Source organism: Dipodomys ordii, unplaced genomic scaffold (assembly GCF_000151885.1).
Source record: "Dipodomys ordii isolate 6190 unplaced genomic scaffold, Dord_2.0 Scaffold97, whole genome shotgun sequence".
In the NCBI taxonomy this organism is placed as follows: domain Eukaryota; kingdom Metazoa; phylum Chordata; class Mammalia; order Rodentia; family Heteromyidae; genus Dipodomys; species Dipodomys ordii.
This window is the reverse complement of record NW_012267313.1, coordinates 7,915,895-7,933,116: the sequence shown is the minus strand read 5'-3', so window position 1 is coordinate 7,933,116 and position 17,222 is coordinate 7,915,895. Positions and strand designations below refer to the sequence as shown.

At 33.8% G+C, this 17,222-nt stretch overlaps 1 protein-coding gene across 6 annotated transcripts in view; it reads left to right on the top strand.

Moving 5' to 3' along the window:
- Ahi1 (Abelson helper integration site 1) overlaps positions 1–17,222 on the top strand; it is a 130,309-nt gene that overhangs the window by 88,551 nt on the left and 24,536 nt on the right. For all 6 annotated transcript variants that reach the window (XR_001175466.1, XM_013026898.1, XM_013026897.1 and 3 more), the window contains 2 exons: positions 1,591–1,646; positions 15,691–15,853. Coding sequence is in view for 5 of the 6 variants with exons in the window: in XM_013026898.1 (XP_012882352.1) it covers positions 1,591–1,646; positions 15,691–15,853 (219 nt within the window). In the remaining variant the exon portion in view is untranslated. The remainder of the gene's footprint in view (positions 1–1,590; positions 1,647–15,690; positions 15,854–17,222) is intronic.

The following is a 17,222-nucleotide window of genomic DNA, read 5'->3' as shown; positions in this document are numbered from 1 at the left end:
CACACACGTAAATTGTTAATTCCTAAACCTATCACATGACCTCTCTTTCAAGAGAGTAAATGTGTCATGCCAAGCCATGAAGACTGACCACACGTAAGACAGAATCTGGTTCATTTGCTGTATATTTTTTAAGACAAGACATCTCTGTTTTATTAAATGTGAAGTTTGAAATAATAAATGGGAGAGGTGTTTGTTTGGTATTTTTGGCTTTGAAATAGTGTTTTTAATGAAACAAATTTTTATGTTGTTTCCTATTGCTTTGTTCACCTTAAATATGCTCTTCCAAAGTAAGAAAGGCAGTTGTGTTCTATTCATCTCACTTAATCCTTTATCTTTAATAAAAATTAGTTACATGCTTATAAAAGAGAAAAATTAATACTTTGAAGTAGGAATTTTGTTGATTTTTATTAACAAGGAGAATGTTTCTCACTCTAAGAAGTCTTGGACTGTTATTTGTACAGACTATTCTAATACCCTAACTCACATGTACGTATGCTGATGAACAGAGATTGGAAAATAAATGAGACCCACAGCTGTGTATAGTTTTAACTTGAGCTTGACTGAACCAGTTTCTTACAGATGAGATGAAATGTGTCAAATCCTTAAAGGCTGCTTATTATAAAGAAATGCAATAAAAGACACTGGGAACAAAAAGATAAAAGGATATTTCTCAAGAATTTGCTATAATGTTACCATTGTAAATGAGAGACTTAGAAGAACTTTTTTTCCCTCAAACACTCCATGGTGATTGAATAAATAATAGACTATGTCATAATAGGAAGTCACATCAAAGAAAAATCAAATAGATATATCCTTTTGAGAAAATAAGAACAAGTAATCCCTTTCATAGTCCTTATGATATTTTACTATAAAAATTAAGACCTCAAGTCAGCAGTGACAGATAATAGTATAATTTTTAGTAGAAAACAGATATTGACACATGTTAACTTACTACTGGATGCCCCGTGAATGGAAAAATTGGCTTAGCTACAGTCAGATATCTTAGCTAAATTCACCAACTGTTTCTGACCAACGAATTCATGAAATCGTTCAGAAAGATACTTCCATCTGAGTGGAGCTTTTTTCTTATAAATTGTATATTAGAAATATCTCAGGATGTTGGGTTGTTGCATAGGAATAAGAACACCAGTTCAAAGGAACTCAGCAAGACAAAGTTTACTTCTGCACAAGGTTGCACCATCAGCCAAAAATCTGGTAAGCAAGCACACCGAGCATGCAGGCTGCTCCCTTTTTATACCCAACTCAGCAGAACCTGCCCCTCTGCTCACACATTAGCTGAGCTTAGGCTCATAATCTGCAAAAGGATGTGGCTTAATTAATAGGAGCAACTAAACATCAACAAACTTCTAATTAAAGTTCTCAGGAAAAAGATGCATAACTAAAATGTTTTTAACAAGAACCAAGCCACCTGGCCAAAGCAGGAACCTAAGAAAAACAATTTTCTCAAATTAAAGAAAGGAAGTAAACTACTTTGGTAGAAAAGAGCTTTTCTCATATGTATGAGGCAAATATATTAAAAAGATGGATAGGCATAATAACCAGATGTATCTAATTCTTTTCTTTCCACAGGAATTATCAGCATAGAAAGAAGGCCTTGTAACCATCAGGTAGATTCACCACCAACGGTAAGACAATCCTTCCTACATTGTTAATACTGTTCAGAAGGGTGGGAGATGTAACTCAGGTGATACATTGTCTGTCTAACATGCTTGAGGACCTAGATTCACACACACACACACACACACACACACACACACACACTCACTCACTCACACAAGTGGTAGAGTGCTAGCCTTGAGCTGAAGAGCTGAAGGACAGCACCTAGGCCAGAGTTCAGGCCCCACAACCAACAAAAAAAAAAGGAAAAAGAAAGAAATTACAAAGGTGTATTAGGTGGTATGGTTATGACACAAAATCCCAATGCAGAAAACTCTTAGAACCTTATCCCTACAGGAAAAGTAACTTCATATTTTCTAACTAATGAAGAAAATTTTCTTTTTCCAAGATTCAGGAAAACAAATACTTTTTCATAGGTCCCTGGTTATATTAATTTTAGTAGAGTTTGTGGTTTTATTTAAAACAAAGCTCTTTAAAAATGAATTTTGTGGGGGGGAAGGAGGGAAGGAGAAGGATTGGGATGGGGGGGAGGGGGGAGGCTGGGAAGGGATGTGAAGGGTAAACAAAGGAGGAGGCTGCAATGCTTGGTAAGAAATGTACGCATTATCCTGCCCATGTAATTGTAACCCCTCTGTACAATATGTTCACAAATAAAATAAAATTAAATTAAAAAAAAATGAATTTTGTACAATAGTATATTACTAAATGTCTTAAAATAGTGGGAGAATGACATAATACTTAATTTCCAGGTTACTTTGCTTTTTTAATATAGAAATAAAATATTTTTATTCTATTACTAGATACTGAAAGGCATTGCATTACTATTTATTATATACTATAGATACTTTATGAAAGGCAGAAAATTAGATTTACCTAGTCTCTGAATATATTTATATGAAATATACATTAGTTGATAGTTTCCCTTGGGAAGATTCATAAGATGATGCAGAATGAAGTACATCTTACTTTTCCTTCAACATAATATTCTTATGTTTTCTATACAATGTCTTTCAAGTTTTTCATATGGTTTGCCATTTCCTATTGTGAGAAAGATATGGTAATACCTTTTTCTGAGGAAATAAAGATTATCTTAAGCCATATTTGAGATTTTTGATTAGTAATTACCTCACAAGAACATTGCCTATTTTCTACTTGTGAAAAATCCATATAATTGAGTAATTTAACATGTTTGATAATGTGAGGGACTCCAGAAAAGACTCATGTATGGGATACTAAAGGCACTGAGCTATATAGTATGTGTTTCAGGTTTCCTTGAGTAAATATACAAAAGCGTCATAACATTATAAAAGTTTAATTCTTTAATGCTAAATAAAAGATTGTCAATTAAGGAAAATTTATTTTTAATGTATGAAAATAATATATTCAGTTACTGCATTATTTTTCCATACTTTTGAAATTCATTTTGTTCCTATAGGTGTACCTGTAGGCACCTGTGCTTACATTTGTTTTGTTGGTACATTCTAGAACTAATGAAAGTACAACTCCACTCAGTTTTCTTGTTATTCCCTCGAGGCTGATTGTAGATCAGCTTGTGCTGATAAATTACAGAATAAAAAGGTCAAAAGAGAATGGACTAGAATTTCTGAACAGCTGATGCAGAGGGCCTGAGTGACTTCTTCCCCTGTACCTAATCCCCAATTTCCTAGGGCTTTGGTCTAAGGGAGTGATAAATGCAAGTTGCAGCTATTCAGCAGGTGAGGAATGAGGAATTGAGAATTTTTCAGGCCTCTGTTCCAGGGAATGCTATATATGTATATATGTATATAAATGTGTATATATATATATAAAACATGTATATATACACACACATATATGTGTAGTTAAAGAACCATAATGTAGTGTCTAGTATCCCTTAAGTAAATATAGATTAGACTGAGAAGAAAATCATCTGTTAGCTTGTCAAATGCTCCTGATTACTTCCTTTTTATTATTTCCTTCTTTAATTTTTATTAATTACATGAAGTCTTCTTTTTTTGCTGGTGTGAATTTTTTATCACTTAAAAGAATGTGAAAAAGAACATCCCTACATAGCATGAACCCTTACATGAAAAGGAATAAAAATTTTAAACTCATAATACCTCTAGTTTTACATAGTGAGCTCTTAATGTTGTTCATATCTAAGAATAAAATTTCAAACTATTTTTCAAGAAATACAAGTTGAGAGATGAGTTACTTAAAGTATACATACCTAAAAGTACCCTCAGTTATCTTTGCATAGGACATGTTTTTGTTTATTTAGACATAACATTTTCATATAAAAGCATGATAGTAACTGATCTTCTTTGCTTCTGGCATTTAGTGTTGTGGAAGAGACAATGATCATCAGCTGATTGTTATCATTTCATTTGAGTAATCTTCTAGGTCTACTTGTATATATTTTATTTTTATATAATGTCCTAGTTCTGATTTGATGATTAAATATGGAACGCTCTTCTCACTGACATTTTTCCTGAATATTTACTCACACATTGTACTGTTAGAGGAAAAGCAAATAAGGCATGTATGATATAATATTAGATTATATGAAAGGAATTAGATCATGCCACTTTAAGAACCAGTTCCTGCACCTGCTTATAGTCTGTGGCAAGGTAGGGTATTATCAGCCTCAGATTAATCAGAGGTCATTGTCTGCACCCTGAAAGGCAGGTGTAAAAGTGAGTTAATAGTTATGTCAGCACTGACTTAGTCTTTTATTTACTTTGAATGAAGGGTTTATTTGAAAATCAAAGAAAAACCGCAACTAGAAGGAAATGTTTCTGAGGAGGATAGCTAAGACTTATCTTCTCTTTAACTGTGACCATATGCATAGATTTCCATATATTAAAAGATACCAGGCTGAATATACAAGGAATCTTTTAGTGATTTGAGTATTGTTTTTAATTAATTTTATCTGAAACTGATATAATATTTAAATGGTATCAGTATGAGCTATTCTAATAAATGGCTTAAATTTTTGTGAAGTTCCTACATTTCAGACCTGTAATGGTCAATTAATATTACTCCTTTATTCTTATTCAGTGATCCTATAGCTCTTGATAGTGAGAACATGTTTTCTTTTCACAAACAGATTTTTGGGGTGTAAAAAATAATAGCTTTTGGGGGGTATAAAAATAATAGCTTACATTTTCAAAGAAACTGACACATACCAATTATGGAATATATGCCACTTGTCTGTTAACCTTAGTTATTAGGATTTAAAGTTTCCCTCCTTGATTTAAAATTTAAATATTGTCTCAGTATTATTCTTCGTATCAAACAAACTTTACAAGCTAGTAATTCATTCTACAATTACCATTCCATTTATATTTTCTAAAGATAGATGAATACATTTTTGTTACATTATCAGTAGTAAACCTTAATATGTTTTAGACTTATTTTGCTATTTCAGAAATATTTGAGATGTCCATGACGTTGACTATCTTTAACAATATATTTATTCATAAAGGTACTTCTGAGTTACAGAAATTAAATTGTTTCCTTAGTATCATGGATTGATTAATATTTATACTGATTCTGCAACATTTTGAATCAATGATGTTAGATTTTTTTTGTTTTTTGTGTGTGTATGTGTGTGTTTTTTTTTTGTTTTTTTTGGGGGGGTCTGGTCATGGGTCCTGATCTCTGGGCCTGGGCACTATCCTTCAGCTCTTCAGCTCAAGGCTAGCACTCTACCATTTGAGCCACAGTGCCAATTCCAGCTTCTTTTTTCTTTTTTTTGCTTATGTGGTGCTGAGGAATCGAACCCAGGACCTCATGCATGCAAGGCAAGCGCTCTACCACTGAGCCACGTTCCTAGCCCTTGATGTTAGATTTTATTGTTGTATTTAGGTCTTTAGGTTTATAGTTTGCTGTGCATTATATTATTACACTTTAAATGATATCCTTTATACATACATATGTAAACATATATATGACTTCCACATTTTAATGTAATATTTATAATAGTTTGTTCATGGATAAATGCATGAGTTCAAGTAAAATGTCTTGATTCAAAGGGTATATTTTATTTTCCCCAAATCATGGCATTTTCCAGGAATTCATAGTATGTAATCTGAAGTGAATATGCCCCTATAAAACTCATTAAATAGAACCTGTGGCCAATCTCTTCCTGTAGATAATTGCAGGGTGGAGAAGGAACCCATAAACTATAAGCTTTTATAACTTAAGTCATAAAAGAACCTGTTTTCACTTATCAATAAAGTAGTGGTTCTATTAAAATTCTATTGAAATTCAAATGTAATTGCAAAGTGGGTTCTCTTTCAAAGCGCTTATAGTTGTCCATAGCACATTTTTAAAAAATATCTTCACTTTAGTATTTTCTTCCATTCTTTATAATTTATGAATCCTATGTTGATTTCTTTTACTGTTAGCAAACTCCATTGACTTTTGTTTTTCCATTTTGCTTTGTATTTCTAAATTTTTTATCTAACAAACCTGCAATTCAGAAAATTATCAGAAGACAATAGTACATAGCATAGTGCTATACAGAGCCTTGTATAACAAGGCTTGAAATAACAGAATTATATCATTTGTTGTTTTAATATGTTTTTATATATAAAATATGTCTTTTGGGTAGAACTTGAACTCATTCAGAAAGTGATGTAAAATGAGAATAGTAATAGATGGATAACCAAAGTTCAGAGCAGCTATTGAAAGAATAAAACAAAACCTGTAATTTGAAAAGGAAAAAAAGTAACTTTCATGATTATAGAAATATCATTTTCCATTTGAAAAGAAATTTATCAAAATGTTACCAAACTATTGAAATGTTGGTGGCTCACACCTGTAATCCTTGCTACTTGTAAAATGAGAGTAAAAGGTCCAAGATTCAAGGGCAGCCTGGGCAAAAATGTTTGTGAGACTCTCAAAATAACAAAGCCAGAGGAGTTCAACCCCAGTAATGCCCCAAAAAAAGAGAAATGTATAGATGTGAAGGTAGGTAGGTAGGTAGCTATGAAGGGAGGGTGGGGAGGGAGAGGAGATAATGTTGTAGCTCAGTGGTATTGTACTTACCTAGTATTCATGAGGCCAAACCCTGGAAGTTGTTGAATAATACACTGTTTTTCTTTGAAGAGAGACATCTACCACCTGCCCCTACTAATGCTCCACAGATTTTCTAGCTGTAGTCAGGTTTGCACAGTTCCATATTTCTGAGCTGTTCTGTGCATGCATGCATGAGTGTGTGTGTGCATGTGCGCATGCACACATGCGCAAGTGCAAGCACCGGTCCTGGAGCTTGAACTCAGGGCCTAGGTGCTGTCCCTGAACTTTTCTGCTCAAGGCTAGCACTCTACCTCTTGAGCCACAGTGCCAGTTCTGGCTCTTTGGTGGTAAGTTGAAGATAAGAGTCTCAGACTTTCCTGTCCAGGCTGGCTTTGAACCACAATCCGTGGCTCTCAGCCTCCTGAGTAGCTAGGATTTCAGACATAAGCTTCTGGCACTATTTTGTTTAGATGATTTCACTAATCTGTCATAATTCTATAAAATAAAGACATTGTATTGTCATCATCAATATTTGCCAGTGAGAGAAAACTGAGGCATAAGATCTTTAAGAATTATCTGGAAAATTTTAAATTTAGTGTGTGAATGTGTTATATAAACCAAAAGTATAAACATTCTAAAATAATTTATGTGAATTCAATTTTTATGTTACTCAGTAACCTAAGACAAATTTTGTGGAAATTAAAGGAGTTAACATTTAGGAAACAATTTATGTTTTAAAACCATTCTGCTATATACTATCTTATTATCTAATCTGATCTTTTCAACCTCACTTTTAATGTGATTAGGCAGGAGGTGTTCTATGAATGATGTAGACAGCAGAATACCACTGGAAAGGCAGAACAAAAATGATGGTTTAAAGGGATTATGAAGATCGTGAGAGGAGAAACAGCTCAATACAGAATCCTTCCCAGGAAGTTATTTAAGAGAACCAATTTCTAAAATATCCCACCCACCAAGACGTTTGAATCATAATGACTTGAAGTTAATGGACCGAATCTTAGTTAATACCCTAGGAAAAAGTGGCACTTCCATTTTAATAGTTGTGGGATGGGTTAAAGACACCTATGTTGCAGAGAGTAATCTGGATGTGAGAAGAGGATCTTGGGGTTTGGTGGGAAGAAAGAGGTTCAGAAGCTGTGGTTTTTCTACTGCACTGGTAGAGTCACCTGTGACCTTGAGAAAGGAAATTACAAACACCTGCCACACTTCAAATTCTGCTACCCACATGCCACAGACAGCTGTTTGAAGAATAGGAGAGAAGTTATGAATGTCCCAAAAATGAGGTGATTGGGCTTTTACAGTCTACCTTGAGACCTACTTGAAAAGCTCATTGAATATACTAGTTCCAGTTAAAACCCCAGTGTGACTACCCAGCTGACATTCTAATTTTAATTATTCTTGTCTTAAATTTAATTTTATTGTCAAGGTGATGTACAAAGGAGTTACAGTTACATACATTTGTAAGGTAGTGAGCACATTTCTTGTTGAACTTGTTACCCCTCCCTCATTTTTCTCCTACTTTCTCTATTCCCCAACCACCCCCAGTTGTACAGTTCATTCTTTCCTTTTTCCATTCAACTAGAAAAAAATCTTTATAGGCATTACTTAATATGGATAACATTTGATAACCTAAAGGACCTATAAATGAATGTAGTTAGGGCCTTCATTGCTACTGGTACTAACAGCTGCTTGCTTCCCACTATTACTTTAGTAATATTCTCGATATTTCATAGACTTTGCTTTCACTTTTCCCTTATATTTCCATGGTATAACCTCTTGTCCACTTGGGTAGCTAGAATCAAGATTCTTCTCTCTGACATGGAAAGTCATGATCTCTTTTATCTCTATTTTTACCTGTATGTCTGCTTTATTCATCACAAGCAATTTCACATCCCCTTGCAGTCATTCCTAAGATTTTAAAAAATTATCTGTAAGTAGTTGTTCAAAGGAGTTGCTCTAAAACAGTATATCTGGATCAATGTCACTCCTTTGAACAATCTCACTCATCTCTCCCTACCCACCCATTCCCTCAGAACATAAAACTTACCCTTTTAAAAATCTATAGTTCAGTAACTTTCAGTATATTTACTATGTGAGAATCACCACCAGATGTTTTTTAAACATTAGTTATTCCCAAATCAAACTCCACACTCTTAACCCTGCCCTCCTTCCATTTCCTTATTCCCCTAGCCTCTGACAATTACTAGCCTATTTTGTCTGTAGAAACAGACCTAATCTGGACATTTTAAGTTACTTTCTATATAGACTTCTTTGTCTTTTTTTTTCTTACACTAGTTTTTCAAGATTTATCCTTGCAGTATATATCAGAATTTTATTCCTTTCCATGGACAAATCATTTGAATATGTCACATTTGTTATCTATTACTTCACTAAAGGACATGAATTACTTTAATTTTAGCTATTACATATAATTATCTGTAAGCATTTATGTACCTGTTTTGTATATGTGTGGGCATAAGACTTCATATCTTTGAAATTTAGAAATAGAACTGCCACATCATATAGTTACTCTATGCTTAACACTTTCCAGAACTAGGAACACTGTTTCCAAAGTATATGAACCACCTTAAAATCCTCATAGACATGAATAAGGGTTCCAGCTTCTCTACTGCCTCACTCGTTAATGTATTTTTTTATTATAACCATTCTAGTAAGTAGGAATCTCATAATTTTACTTATGACTGATGATGTTACTGATGATGTTCCTGTGAAGAAATGTCTAATTCAAATCTCTTGCCTATTTTCTAATTGAGCAAATTACATTTTATTATCTTATATAAGTTAGATATTTTAAAATTAGTTTTTGTGATTGAGACATACTGTGCTTATTTTATCAAAGCTAGAAATATTTGTGTGTGTTTGATACTAGAGTTTGAACTTGGGCCTTACACCAAGGTGTAAACCACTGTGCCTAACCCAAGAAATAATACAATAATAAAATAATACAGATTTTTTAAATCTTTAGTAAGTCTAACATCTAAAATTTTTCAGGAACAAGTTCTGTTAATATTTTTTTGGTTTCTCTCTGGTCATATTTTCCTGTTTCTTTGTTCCTTAATTTTTATTGATAAGCAGATATTGAGATAATACATGGCATACAAATTCTCATAGTCACAGCTGCATTGTCACTTGAAATAGAAGCAATTTTAAGCAGTTGCCATTAATTACATTTGAAAAATGCAATACAACCAGAGTATATGTTCTGAGTTGTATCAAGTGAAAATGACCTCTGAGAATGGTTGTATTTAGGAAGCTGCTACAGATTATACAATGATGCCTCTCTGAAGATGAAACTTTGGAACTGCTCCAAATCCATTCTGCTCACTCTGGTGACTGCTAAACAGCTAGCTTCAGTAGTTATCATGTTTGTGAGGCCACTGGCTTTCAATGCAACTCTGGACATAGAAAAGAGTAGTAGGAATAAGGCAATTTAAAACTTCATGAAGCTTTGTTTTACTAACATCTACCTGTTGTTGGGTTTCTTTTATTGTTTTTGTTGTTGTTTTAATACACACTCCTTGGATTATTGTGAGCCTTTGAGTAGTTTTCAGACTTGTGATACCATTCATTTTGGTAGTTTTTGGCAGTGTTCTTGCTTTCTTTGAGAAACCAGTTTTTACCACTCTAACATTCTGCAAGTGATTCTCCTCTTCTCATTTATGCTGAAACTTTTTCATTTGCTTTTTAAGATTCCATCTGCTATTTTTTTTATTTTGTAATTTCAAATACTTGTTGGTAAGTTTTAGTGTCCTCTTCTGAAAAGTCTGTATATCCATATGCATCACAATTAGGATCATATGCTCACATAGAAACATCTTCCTTTAGGCGTATTTATTTATTTTAATTTCTTTTTATTGTAAAGATGTTGTACAGAGGGGTTACAGTTACATGAGTAAGGCAATGAGTACATTTCTTGTTGAGCATTGTTAACCCTTCCCTTGTTATCCCACTATCCCTTTCCTTCCCCACTTCCCTCATCCTCCCCGAACCCCCCCTTCACTTCCCCCCCCGTACCCCCCCACCCAAAGTTGTAAAGTTCATTTCCAATAAACTGTCTGTGGGTATCATTGTTGCAGTGGGTCATCCTGTGTCCTTGTTTCAGCGTTTTGTTATTCCCCTTCCCCTCTCCAAATTAGACAAATTAGGATTCTTTATTATCCTATAATTATGTTGTCATCTTCTTGACTACTATATCAAGTACTCAAATGTGTGCACAAGAATATTTGGAATTTGAAATATTTTGACCTTAGTGTTGTAGTGACAGGAACAATTAATTATTGATGTCTAGATATCTTAATTTTATTTAAATTTAGTACTCAAGATTTAGTGATAAACTTTCTGTCACTATAGCAAAACACTCAAGATAACAAACTTTAAAAATGAAAGAGTTTCTTTTGGGTCATAATCTTGAATATTTTAATGCATGGTCAGTTGGCCTTATTGTTTTTGGGTCTGAGAGAAGACAGTACATCATTATGGAAGCACTTGGTGGGAGGAAGCTACTCATCTCATGCAGTCAGGAAACAGAGAGAGTAAGACTCTGTCCCTTTTCAGAGAACTCCCTCAATAATCTAAGACCTCTTATTAGATCTCACTCCTTAGAAATCCTATCACCATCCAATAGCCTCACACATTAGGGACCAATGCTTTAACACTTGGGTATTTGGGAGATACTTCTTAGAATCATAGCACTCCCAAAGGCTAATGTCTATCATCTCCAAGGGTCCCAATATCTTTACAGTCCTAACAATGCTCAGAAATTTAAATTCACAGTCACTTACAGCCTCAAGGGCAACTCATCAATGAGCCTCTGTAAAAATAAAAAATACATGCTTAAAGTTAAATGCATTTCCGTTCTACAAAGGAGGACAGAGCATAAGGAGTAAAGATGGGCCAAGACTGGTGGATCATGCCTGTAATCTTAGCTACTCAGGAGGCTAAGATCTGAGGATCATGATTCAAAGCCAGGGAGGAAAATCTGTGAGACTCTTACCTCCAATTAACCACCAGAAAACCAGAAGTGGAGCTATGACTTAAAGTGGTAGAAAGCCTTGAGCAAAAGAAAATCAGAGACAGCACCCTGAATTCAAGCCCTATGGCCAAAGGTGGTGGGGGGGGGTGAGGGGGTGGCCCACAAAGAGTGAAGATGGGACCAAAGCAAGAACTATATTAAAAATAAGATTTAGAACACTTTCAATGAAATTCTAGTGATTCACTGTGGAGATCTTTGTGAGTTAGGATTTTCAGAAAATATAGTTGATATCAATTATCTTAGCATGAGGTACCATCACAAAATACCATAATATTAAGTGCCATATAAACAATAAAAATCTATTTCTCACTTTTCTAGAGGCTAAAAAGTCCAAGATCAAGGTAGTAGCAAAAGGTGGGTCTGGTGTGATTCCTCTTCTTGGGTCACAAATGATGAAAAAGTTCTGATACATTTGTGGGGGTTTTTTGTTGTTGTTTATTTTGCCAGTCCTGGGGCTTGAACTGAGTGCCTGAGTACCTATCCCTGAGCCTCTTTGAATTCAAGGCTAGCATTCTACCATTTGAATCACAGCACCACTTCCAGCTTTTTTTTTTTGAGTAGTTTATTAGAGATAAGTGTCTCATGGGCTTTCATGTCCTGTCTGGCTTTGAACTACAATCTTCAGATTTCAGCCTCTTGAGTAGCTAGGATTATAGGCGTGAGCCACTGGTGCCCAGCTTGAGACCTTTTCTGTAAGACCATTAATTTCCATGTCTTTTATGATCTAGTCACCTCCTAAAAGCCCTACTTCCTAATATTGGTGTTAAGATTCACCAAAAAAAACAAATTTTGAGAGATATATTCCAATCATAGCACCAGTCACATGTAAACTTAAGCTTTCACATATAAAGCAGCTTTATTTCTTAAAGCCAAAAGGTCAAGTTCACTTTGACTTCCAGAGTCAAAGTGACTTCCAGAGTCATCCCTGTTTGTCAAAGAAGAAATTAAATATATCTAAATGGTAAATTGCAAAGAATTGCTTCTCTGTTATTGTTTAAGTGTTACCCAGGAAGCTTTCCCACTTTATGATCACAAATAAGGCTGTACTATATTCTAATAAATTATTATTTTTGTCTTACTTTAAAATCTGTACATGCTATTCTGCCCTTATTTTTAAAGCACAATGTGGTAACACCTTAAAGATAGAAGGTATGCCATATCATCTTGTCCAACACCCTTATTTTACAGCCTGACAACCTGAGCATTTTGTGACACATTTTCCATTGGAAATAGATTAAACACAACACACATTCTTTTGGTTCATAATTTGATATACATTTTATTGTCCTTTATTATTTTATTAAAAAATATTTCAAATTAAAGACTTTCAAATACTTGTTTGATAAGGTATTTTAACTTCACATATATAGCATGATAGCAACAAATACTTTGGTACAGAGAAAATGAACTTTATGATGCAATTATTTACTTTTGTTAGATCTTTATTTTCTTAATCTGTTATCCAGATAATATTCATTAGAAGCAATAGGATCTTGATTTATTTTTTAAAAGTCTGTTTAGGGTTTTTTTGCATGCTTATTGAAATAATTAGAATAGACACTGTTTTTATCATATAATGCTTGAAGTAGAGCTATCTACTTTTTTTTTCCTGTGGTCTAGGTTTTGAACTAAGAGCCTCACATTTTCTAGGCAGGCGCTGTACCTCTGATTCACATCTCCAACACACTGCTATATACTTTTTTATTTGTATTAAATAAAATACAGGTAAGGAAAAACAAAGGAGGGAAATGGACTCCTTACTTTGTTCATGTAACTGTAACCCCTCTGTACAGTATCCTTATAATAATATAATAAATAAATAAATAAATGAAATACAGCCCCAGTGTCACCATTAGAAAAGGTTTTGCTTGAATATTTAGTAATATACTTCTGGATAACTCAGGATTCATTGTTAAATTTGGTGTTCAATTACCATTTTATTCTCTTTTTTATTTAATATAAAGATCAAATGTTCCTTCATTGTTATTAAGAAATGAGGCTTTTAAAGGACTAAGGGTATGGCTCAAGCAATAGAGTACCTGCCTAGCAAGTATGAAACCCCAGATCTAAACCCCAATACCAGTACTTCTCCCACACACAAAAAAAAATTAAAAATGGAAATGAAATCATTTAAAAATGTTTATAATCTCCAAGTCATTGTACAAAGGGATTTTACTATAGTATGTTCATTTACGTGTATAATGAATCTTGTTCAGTGTCATTTCCCCATCTATCCCAGCTCCTTCCATTTCCTAGAGTTTTCTAATTTCATTTACACATATGTGCATTGTGTATTATGACTGCGTTCGCCCACTATTCATCTCTCTAGTCATCTGTCTCCCCTCTCCAGTTGGTCCCCCAGATACCTTAGGCAAGATATGTTAGACTATTAATTGTTCAAATGAGTTACATTATGGAAACATATCCCAGAATATTTTAATCAGGTTATGTGTATATATACATATGGTTCCGTGTATATTTGCATATGCTTATATTTTACATCTAACTTCTGCATGAGAGAAAATATGTTACCTTTGTCTCAGCCTGACTTACTTCACTCAATATTATTTTTTCCAGGTCTGTACATTTTATTGCAAATGACATTATTATTCCTGGTGGAATAATACTCCTTTTTAGCTTCCCTTGTCCTTCAATTTGATTCTCAGGTACCATATTGAACTACTTGGGGTTTCTCTTTGCTGCACTCACACATGTTATAAAGTCTAAGACATTCTTGCTCTTGTTTTACCTGAATGTTCTAATGGTCTCTTAATGCTCATGAAAAGCTTTTTAAATAGGTTCCTCTCTTAGGGATTATCCTGTTTGCTAGTATAGTTAGCCCCCAGCACCACTCATATTAGAATTTGAGTGAATGAATCAGTACTCAAACTAATTGCAAAAAATTATCATGATTATCCTGCCCATGTAATTGTAACCCCTCTGTACAGTATGTTCACAAATAAAATAAAAAAAGAACTGACAAAAATTAAAGAGGAAAAAAAAAGATATGCATTCTAACATATAAATGTATGTATATTATATGCATAATAAATGTAGCATGTACTTAAAAAATTATCATGATAATGTGTGTGTGTGTGTGTGTGTGTGTGTGTATGGTTGCTTAAACCTACTATAAAGTTTCAAACCCCTTTAATCTGAGAGGAGATAATTGGTTAAGTATATTTTCCAGTATATACATTATTATGTCCTACTTTATATCAAATCTAAAGTGAATTATAGTCTCCCTCCCCTTATGTGCTATAAAGGATTTTTAAATGTATAGACAATGCCATATTATTTTGGCTTTTTTTCAAATGAAAGTAATCAAATGCAATGATTGTTGAACCAATACAAACAAGAAGATTCTCATAGGCAGGCCTTTCTTTTTTAGAATTTGTGTCTAACAAAAATCACTTTTACAAGGATACTTTTAAAGGTAGTTCAGAGATGTATATTGGTGGTATAAAGTACTAAAACACGTTTTTCTAAAGAAATTAATCACAAGAAAAGATATTAATGATAAATCAAATGGTGATCACAATGGAGTTATATAATCGGGTTGTTCCATTCAGTTTTTTTCTTTTTTATAAAACTATTAACTTGAAGAATTTTCTTTTAGATTCATCTGTTTAGCACAGAGAATGGGTTTTAAAGTGTAGTATAAAACACATTACAAAAAAAAGGTGAGTGATGTAGTAGTAGCTTGTTATTATTTGCTTTACTTAAAAAAAATTAGCATCTGCTATTTTGAAGCTAATCTTAGTATGTTAAATGTTCACAACCATTTCTCAATCCCACAGTCTTTTATCTTGCTTCTCCTGCTGTGTTCCCACCACCCCTCATCCCATTAGCAAACCTTGAGACAGCCTCAGTACTGCTTTGGTTTCAGCTGCTCTTCTGCAAGAGGAAGTGAGTGTTGGGGGTTTCTCTGTGGCATAGTTGTGATAAAGCTGTGGTGGTCTTATCTCTCTTAGGTAGTGGCTCTTTATGACTACACAGCCAGCCGATCAGATGAACTAACCATCCATCGAGGAGACATTATCCGAGTGTTTTTCAAAGATAATGAAGACTGGTGGTATGGCAGCGTAGGAAAGGGACAGGATGGTTATTTTCCAGCTAATCATGTGGCTAGTGAAAGTAAGTTTTATGCCCCCTTCCTCGTTTACTAATATGGTGTAACTAATAGTCAAAGATTTTTATTGTTTTCTACCCTTTAATATACTGTCTTTATAATCTTTGCATATGTTTACCAGTATATGTTACACTTCTCATCATACAAAAAGTTAAAAGGCAAAAAAAAAAAAAGTAAAAAGGCAAGGCATTCGTGTGCATGAAAGCAGCTCCATTCTGAGATTGGAATAGTGTCATCCCAGGGGATCTGCCCCTCAAGCTATCTGTTTTCTCCAGCTTGACCCTCCTACCTGCTGCACACAGTTTTGTCAGCTCTTCTCATGTCACAGTGACGCCATTGACCAGCATCTTAAGAATTTCTGGCTCCCTAACTCCCAGTCTTTCATTTTGTATACCTTAATCCTAGCAATTTATCTGCTAAAACAAAAGCAGATTGTTGCATTTTCACATACATTAAGTAGTCACTTTTTTCAGGGAAAAAAAACTAACAAAGAAATTCCAAATATGAATTTCTGAAAGCTAGGCATTCATTACTAGACTTTGAAAGGTGAAAATACAATTAATGCAGAGAGCCTGAAAATGAAAAGAATAATTTAAGATTGTGATGAAAAGGGAGTAGTACAATGCTTCCTCAGAAAATGTGTATCCTATCACCAGTTAACTTGATGATGTGTTAGAAAAAGTGCAACACTAAGGTCAGGAGATAAAGCTTGTAATCTCATCCAGCAACTCACTGTAGATCAAATATCTGTAACCTTTCAATGCTGATAAGCCAAAACATAATTTATACAAACTAAAGTTAAAGTACCTTCTTGCTGGGAGACAGTCTTTTTATATTGCCAAGTAAGAAAAATCAGTAATGCTTTCAAGGAGTGATAGGCTATAATACCTACAGTAATAGACATACCTAGAATACATATAACTATGAAAGTATATGTGTGTGTGTATATATATATATATATATATATATGTATATATACATACAACTACATATATATGTATAGTTTGGCAGTTCTTCATTTAGAAACTCCAGCTACTCTTGCTTAATCGCAGCTGTTGAAACTGAATGAGAACTGCCACTGAAAGTAGGGCAGAGAATTTGGATATTTTGACAATCAGGAAGTTAAAAGTGATGAGTTTTTGAGAGATGACTTTAAATGTCTACCTGAAAATCTTCCCCTAAAGTTTCATCCTTCCATTGTACTTTAATTTTTCTTCATTAGGTAGTTTAATTTTAAACATAACTATTCCTCTAGTCTAGTATAGTGTTATATCACTCACTATTTATGAGAAAAATAACTAAAATAGTGGTACAGAGAAAATTAAGAATTGAGTAAGTGTGAAAGAGAGAAGTAATTTGGGGCCTATTTAGTCC